Raw genomic sequence first — 8718 nt, forward strand, 5'->3', positions numbered from 1 at the left:
ATAAATAAATGCAATTGCAGCATGGAAGGTGTTTATAAGCCATTTAAAAACACACACAAAAACCGTTAGATTCACTTCAAAATTTAAATTCAATTTGCCAAAATGTTTTCGTCGCTTTGACACCGCGACCTGTTCACTGCATCTGTGATACAGCACAGAATTTTGTCAGTGAACAGGTCGCGGTGTCAAAGCGACGAAAATATTTTGACAAATTAAATTTAAATTTTGAAGTGAATCTAACGGTTTTTGTGTGTGTTTTTAAATGGCTTATAAACACCTTCCACGCTGCAATTGTTTTTGTTTCAGCATACGATCTCAGATCAAGTCACTTGCTATGCAAGTATATCTCCGTAATAAATAAATAAATAAATAAATAAATATACTTCTATTGAAATGCGACTAAATTGCCTGTTTTATCTATCGAGAAATACGTAGCAGATAAATTTCTAGCGGAAGGGGTCGATATAATTAATTCCTTGAAGGTTGCAATCCATTTAAGCCACAGTTCCAGAAGATTAAAAAGAGCTCACAGCTGTTGTATATAACAAAGCTATATAAGCCGCCCCATATATAACTTGGAGAAAGCATTGTTCTACCAAATTCTTTTGTCCTAAAATACACTACATGAAGGCAAACACCTTACGATGGATGATAGGACTCAAAAGTTATATATGAGTAGCTTAGCTTTCGAGTTGTACCATCGTAATATTGTAATACGTTTTCAAAATGAACGTGTTTAGTATGAATACTGACAACGAATCTATCTGATTGCCGCCATATTAAGACATGATTTTTAACGGTTTTCCTTTGTAATGAGTCATGTGAAATCCTGTACTTATTTCACGTCGGTATTTATTCTATTGAACGTAAGTAATCGAATGGCTTAGTTACACCTACCTACTTCGTTTTTTAAGAGAGAGAGAGAGAGAGAGAGAGGTGGGGGACGCAACCCAACACGCTGGATCACACGTCTTTACACAGACATATATGTCGTCTTTTATGCAAGTGTGTGCGTGTCTATCTGATGGATTTTATATTATTTAATTGTAGAAAGCATTGTTCTGTTGTTGGTTGTGGGCGACGAGCTGGCAGAATCGTTAGCACACCGGGCGAAATTGCTTAGCGTTATTTCGTCTGCCATTACGTTCTAAGTTCAAATTCCGCCGAGGTTAACTTTGCCTTTCATCCTTTCGGGGTCGATTAGATAAGTACCAGTTACGTACTGGGGTCGATGTAATCGTCTAGTTCCCCACCCCCAAAATTTGAGACCTTGTGCCTCTAGTAGAAAGTATTATTATTATCATCATCATCATCATCATTTTTATTATTATTATTATTATTATTATTATTATTTAATCTACAACAAAATGTTTTCTGAGCACAATTACAAACAAGTTGAACATCAGTTGTGGTGGTAGACGTAGTGGTGGTGGTGGAGGTGGTGGTGGTGGTGGATTTGGTGGCGGTGGAGGTGGTGCTGGTGCTGGTGATGATGATAGTAATAATAATGACGATAGTGATGGTGTTGTTGTTGTTGGTGGTGGTGGTGGTGGCGATGGTAGTGGCGATGACGGGGAGAAAAAAAATGTATCCAGTTGGGATCACAATACAAGTATTTGATCTAATCTCAACCCAGCTTGTATGTATTTTTTTCATAAACAAACTGAAGAAAAACATTTTGAAATCCTGTCTCCCGTGATAGAAGACAATGAAAACAAATATAAAGCAAAAAGAAAGAAAGAAAGAAAGAAAGAACGAATGAAACAAGACATTGTTCTTGGAAACATAATAAATAGGAATGATAAGCCAGCATTATTAGGTTATTATTAGATATGTTTAATTCGGTTATAATGGTTGGCATCTAGGGACTTTTATTCAGAGAGATGTTGGTGTCAACACCTCTTTTGCGTTAAGAAAACACCATTTCACAATCCTAAGGAATTTACAAAATAAATAATCTTTCTCTCCCTCTCTCTATCGCCGTTTCTCTTATCTCTAATTCTTTCCTTATCCCTCTCTTTCTACCCGTATTTCTACTACCGCTAACTCTTTCCCCCCCCCCACTTCTTTCTTTATATCTATCTGTATCTAAATCTATCTATCTATCTATCTATCTATCTATCTATCTATCTATTTGTCTGTCTGTCTGTCTGTCTCCCTCGTGTGTCAAGGTTGCATTTGTTTAACATTCGTTTTGGTTCGTATGTGCTTATATCGGATATATTGCTGATTTCGTGAATTTCAAGAACAGAAGCCACAGCAGCAGCAGCAGCAGCAACAAGAACAGCAACAACAAATGATTTCTAAAATAAGTAAAATGTGTTAAATTTATGGAAAAAGGCGTGTTCGATACAGAAATAATTGACCCCAGTCCTTGACTGGAGTCCGCAGAAGGATAAACGTTAATGACGATGTTGGTAGGATTTGAACTTAGAAGGCAAATACACATAATTAAACACCACAAGGAATGTATTTACCATTGTATTTATTATACTAATCCATCGCCTTCGAAAATAACAATTTCTTTTATATGTCACCGGGACAACGGTTGAGGGGTCAGTTAAAGTCGTTCATAGACAAAGAGCGTGTGGCTTTGCATAGAAAGTCAAACAAGTAAAAAAACAATGGTATAAGATACAGGTATTTATGGTATACAAATAATAAATGTTCAAGATGCATTCCTCAGGGGACAAGAGGAACACCATCTAGGAATACCACAGAATCAAGATCACCTTGAAAACCAAGGGCAAATGCCGGCTGCTCTACTGTCGTTCTTCAAACTACAGGGGGTTCAAGAAAGTCTCTCCGTAGTATTTTATTGCAAAATAAATATTTATAAGATGGTATAAGACTACAAAAGAATATATTAGACTTTCCAAGACTTTAGAACTACTTTATAAGAGGTGTTGAAAGTGTTGTCCTTCATTTTCAATAAATAAAATTTAATTTCTTTTTTACTGCCGTGTGAGCACTTCCTTGGCTGATTTCCGTTTCCTATGACAATTTACAAAAGGGCTCTGACGGGCTTGCCAACAGTTTATCAGAAATATTGGAGAGTGTTTCGTCTGAAAGAACAGTAGGCCTACCTATCGCTTCTTACTGCGTCTTCCACTGAGCCTATGTTTCTAAATTTTCTTAACAAATCCTGCACAGTATCTATGTATTTGTTTCCAGCTCGAAACACCCATTCAACTAAAAACGTACGTTCTTCAATGGTTAGCATATCGACACACTGAAGGGTACGCAATGACTGAGGACAATGGCCGACACCCGGCCGCCTACCCAGTGATAGCCAAGTTGCGCATGCGCAGGATGAAAAAGTTCACTGCGGAGAGACTTTTTGAACACCCTATACAAACATACATATACTTAGAAAGGTTCCAGCCATCTTTTCTTATCCGTTTCATAATAATATTTGTCTTTTAATGTAGACAGAAGAGCTTAAATTTAGAGAAGGGGTAGACTTGGTTGTATCGATTTCAAATTCTGGCACAAGGCCAGCATTTTCGGGAAGAGATAAGTCGATTACATCGACTCCAGCGCTCAACTGGTAGTCGTTTTATCGACCCTCGAAAGGACGAAACGCAAAGTCAACCTCAGTGAAATTTGAACTCAGAACGTAAAGACGGATGAAATTCCGCTAAGTATTTTTTTCCAGCGCGGGTAACGAATCTAATCTTCTAGCTCTCTACTTTAGAAACCTGATTATATCGACTGCAGTACTTTTGATTGGTACTTTAGCTTGCTTTTCGCTTCCAGAAGAATGAAAGGTAAAACTTACCTTGGTCGGATTTGAATCCAGAACGCAAAGAGCTATAAATCTAGGCCATTGATTTTCAAAGTCCAGTAGCAACAGCATTTATAAATAACATTAACGAAACAACAAAAGTTCGTACTTAATCACTCAACCTGCTGGAAACAGCAGCGAAAATCTCACTCAAATCACACCGAGCTGTCTTAAATATAGAAAGGACATGTTAATATAATTCTATGTAAGCTTCAAAAAGATGGGATGGTGATAGCTGGAACGTCTTTGATCTTAGGACTCGTGGATAAAGGGTTTTATTTTTTTGGCACTCCGTCGCTTACGACGTCGAGGGTTCCAGTTGATCCGATCAATGGATCAGCCTGCTCGTAAAATTAACGTGCAAGTGGCTGAGCACTCCACAGACACGTGTACCCTTAACGTAGTTCTCGGGGAGATTCAGCGTGACACAGTGTGACAAGGCTGACCCTTTGAATTACAGGCACAACAGAAACAGGAAGTAAGAGTGAGAGAAAGTGGTGACAGAGCCCAGCAGGGTTCGCCACCATCCCCTGCCGAAGCCTCGTGGAGCTTTAGATGTTTTCGCTTAATAAACACTCACAATGCTCGTTCTGGGAATCGAAACCGCGATCCTATGACCGCGAGTGCGCTGCCCTAACCACTGGGCCATTGCGCCTCCACCGGATAAAGGGTTAATCTGGAATTTAACAACTCAACAATAACAATAGGCGTTGTTATTTATTGCTTACTTAAACGTTTTTGAAATTGCCCAAACGAAAAGACAGACTAAACCTTAAGTTAAAGACTGAATTCTTTCAAGGAAACAACAAAACTGAATGGTTGCTTTGTTAGCAATAACACCAACAGTCAAAACAACAATGGACGCTGGATTAATTTTCACAAAAATGAAAGAAAAATCTTTGTAGAATAAAGTTGTATTTTTTTAGAAATATATTTTATTTTTAGTATAAGAAGTCAGCGAGTTAGCAGAATCGTTACCGCGCCGGACAAAATGCTTACCGGCATTTCTTTCGGATCTACGTTCTGAATTCAAAATTCTACCGGTGTCGACTTTGCTTTTCATCCTTTTCAGTGTTTATAAAATAACTACCAGTCAATTACTAGAATCAATGTAATCGGACCGCTTCCTGCCACAAAGTTACAGGCCCTGTCACAATAAGAAATATTGGGCCATCCATTTTCATCAATGACAAAACAAAATGGCGTTCCACTTTAGCGTGCGTCTGCCCCCACGTTTATACTTCTGACTGCAGTCTACTTCCACAATAAGATCTTTATTCTGCAGGATGACAAAACCAAGTTGAATAATGCTGGATAATGATTTATTATCAACGAAAGCGTCGCTTTGTGGCTGGTGTACTTGGCTCAAGACAGTAAGTTCGTGAGTTCGATTTCTTGCGGCGTGTTGTGTTCTTGAGCAAGATATTTTTTTTCCTGTTGCTCCAATCCACTCAGCTAGCAAAAATAAGTTGTACCTGTAATTCAAAAGGGGCCAGTCTTGTCACATTCTGTGTCATGCTGAATCTCCCTGAGAACTACAGTAAGGATAAGCGTGTCTGTGGTTTGCTTAGCCACATTCTCATTAATTTCACGAACAGGCAATCTGTTCATCGCATCAATTGGAACACTTGTCATCGTAACTGATGGAGTGCCAGGCAGGTCCCGGACCATTAATAACAGCGAAGTACAGGCCTGTAGCCCTACCTCTGTCACGCTTTCGTTTTTCTCGCATGACACTACAACATTGATGGCAAGGATCACCTTCCCGTTGGCGCATCTGGAACATTGCGTTATTGAAAAAAAAACAAAGAAAAAAAACTGCTGTTTCCTTTGTCAAAATAACACGTCTCTAGAAATCTGTTAACAACAGTGTGGTGAGTAAAATGTGCTACACTTATGTTATTGGCTTCAGTTTGAGGAAGATACTAACTTTTGCCGAACTGCTAAGTTATGGAGGATATAAACTAACCAACACCGGTTGTCAGGTGGGGGTAAGGGACAAACTCTCTCTCACACACACACACATACATATGTCTGTATGCACACATATACACGGTGTGCTTCTACAGAGTTCCCGTCTACCAAATTCACTAGCATGGCATTGGTTGGCCTACAGATATAGTAGCAGACACTGCTGCACAGTGGGATTGAACCCCCAAGAACACCACATGGTTGCAAAGTGAGCTTCTTAACCAGACAACTCTGCCTGCGCCGATAATAGAGAGGTACTCACAGGAGCTTGGGCTCCAAGTGGTCACTCGTCTACGTATTAAATAGGTTCAACGTTGCTTAACTTTGATGATCGAAAGAGCAACGGTGCTTTTGGTGTGATATGCTTGTGAGCCGCATAAATCATAATTCAAAGAACATACGAATTTGCTGCTCCAGTAATATAATTTCGACCTAATACTATAGTCGTATCTTTCTTCATCTTAAACAATGATGAATGAGATGATGTACTTCAACTGATATGGTCGCAAGCCGTATAAAAAGAACATACGAATGTGATGCCCCAGTATTATAATTTCGACCTAATACTATAGTCATATCTTTCTTCGTTTTAAACAATGATGAGATGCACTTCAACATCATACTTATTTTCAATTCTATCAGATGATCCAGCAAAACCTGTATAGACTATAGAAACAACGAAGATGACGGCATACAAACGATCGATAATTAGGCTTGTTGACTGTCAAAGTATCGATTCTACTGGCTATATTTCTCTCAACAAATAGAATTATTGATTAAATATCTAAATATGTAAGATGAATTGTTGTTATCAATATTATGTTTTTTTCCGGACTATTTACTTCATCTTTAGACCATATTTTGTTGTTACCTTTTATAGGTTTTTGTCATTGCACTACAGCCAAACGAGGGCATAGCTTTCAAGGCTGTACTTTTTATTCGATCGTATCGACCCCAGTACGTATTTCTGTCTGGTTATTTGTTTTATCGATTACTGTTTGCTGAACAGTAAACTTACGAGGCTTAAAGGGGTATGTCGTAAACGCATCTCAGGCATCGATCTCACCAATTTTCGAAGGCCTGCAAGGGTCAGCAACACTTCCCTTTCTCCCGAATTCATGAAGTAAAAAATAAATAAATAAACGATGTGAACTTTACAAACACAAGAACTGTATGTCTATGGCTAACCACATAATTTCATGTTCAGTCCCACTGGACAGGACGGGCAAGTGTCTCCTAGTATAGCCTCGAGAGGAAATTTGGTAGACGAAAGCTATATGAAAGCCCATTGTGTGTGTGTGTGTGTGTGTGTGTGTGTGTGGTGCATTTCTGTATTTGTCTCCCACTACTTAACTTTGCATTTATATCAAACCTCGATGTTAATGAAATGAAAAATATTAGTTTAGAAACAGTCAGACCATGAGAGCAATAGAGAAGTGAAGACACGCAAGATGGCGTGCACTGGTATACGTTGATTGAGTAAAAATAATAATAAATAAATCTCCAGGTACGTTTGTATGTTGGTATGCAAGATGAAGAAATGTAAAGCTTTTTAATTTGTCTTTAACAGGTGAGTTGGTGATGGGACCAGTCCAACAGGGATATTCCTCTCATTCTGCAAACGTACAACTGAAACACAAAATCATAGAACACGACCAAGTTTTAACCATTCAGCTGCAACTTCATATTTCAAACACTTCGACCAGCAAAGCGACCGAATACTGTGTCCACTGGTTCCTTAATAGCTGTAACGCCTATCCAGACCTTGAGTTCTGTGATATTCCACCGGATCACTATGGACCAAAACCGTTCCTGACCAATGTGAAAACAGTATGTAATTTCTGTATTTTGCCTCTCGTTCATTCGTTCATAATCTTTCTGCTTTTATATATTTCTGCGCCCTTCTCTTTATCTGACTCTTTTTTTTCCTTTTCTATTTTCGATATAATTGACTATCGCCCTCCCACAAATTTCAGGCCTTGTGCCAAACCGCGAAGTTACGGGGGCGTAAAAACACCAACATCTGTCATTAAGCGATTGTGAAGGGACAAACACGCACACACACACACACACACACACACACACACACACACATGTTTATATATATATATGTATGTACGCGACAAGCTTCTTTCAGTTTCCGTCTACCAAATCCACTCACAAGGCTTTGGTCGGCCAGAGACTATAGTAGAAGACACCTGCCCAAGGTGCCACGCAGTGGAACTGAACCCGGGACCATGTGGTTGGGAAGCAAGCTTCCTACAACACAGCCACTCCTGCGTCTCTCTCTCTCTCTCTCTCTCTCTCTCTCTCTCTCTCTCTATATATATATATATATATATATATATATATATATATACGCATGTATGTATGTACATATATATATATGTGTATGCACACATATACGTATGCATACACATGTGTATGTTTGTGTTTGGCCTCCACCACCGTTTGGCAACCGGTGTTGGTTTGTGTACGTCCCAGTAGATTAGCAGTTAGAATATGCATCGCTTACAAAGACAAGTAAGTACAGGGGTCGATTTGTTCGACTAAATACCATGTCATTGCTAACCCTCCACTAGATTTTAGCAACCGTTCGTATATCGCTTTTGAAACAACGCTAGTGTTGCTAAGCATATGTTGCTAAGCAATAGTCGGCAAACAATTGATGCTAAGCAATTGTTACTGAGCAAATGTTGCTACACACTAGTTGCGTATTAGTTTTAAAGAATAATTGTTGCTAAGCATATGCTAGGCAGAAATAGCATTATGCATTGAACTATGCATTGAAAATTAGTGTATATACGAAGAAGTTGTTTAGCAAGCGTTCCACATAGTCGCCATTTCTGTCTATACGTGTCTCTGTGTGTGTGTGCGCATGTGTATAACCATGGTTTATGCCTGCAAGGATATATATATATATATATATATATATATATATATATATATATATATATATA

The 8718-nt window shown here is 38.7% G+C and overlaps 1 protein-coding gene across 1 annotated transcript in view; it reads left to right on the forward strand.

The window, feature by feature from the left end:
- The window catches only part of LOC106883560 (ephrin type-A receptor 4-B), a 136992-nt gene that overhangs the window by 94733 nt on the left and 33541 nt on the right, over positions 1-8718 (forward strand). The window contains exons 6-7 of the mRNA XM_014934611.2: positions 6639-6766; positions 7297-7588. Coding sequence (XP_014790097.2) covers positions 6639-6766; positions 7297-7588 — 420 coding nt within the window. The remainder of the gene's footprint in view (positions 1-6638; positions 6767-7296; positions 7589-8718) is intronic.

The sequence above is a fragment of the Octopus bimaculoides genome, chromosome 9 (assembly GCF_001194135.2).
Source record: "Octopus bimaculoides isolate UCB-OBI-ISO-001 chromosome 9, ASM119413v2, whole genome shotgun sequence".
Classification (NCBI taxonomy): domain Eukaryota; kingdom Metazoa; phylum Mollusca; class Cephalopoda; order Octopoda; family Octopodidae; genus Octopus; species Octopus bimaculoides.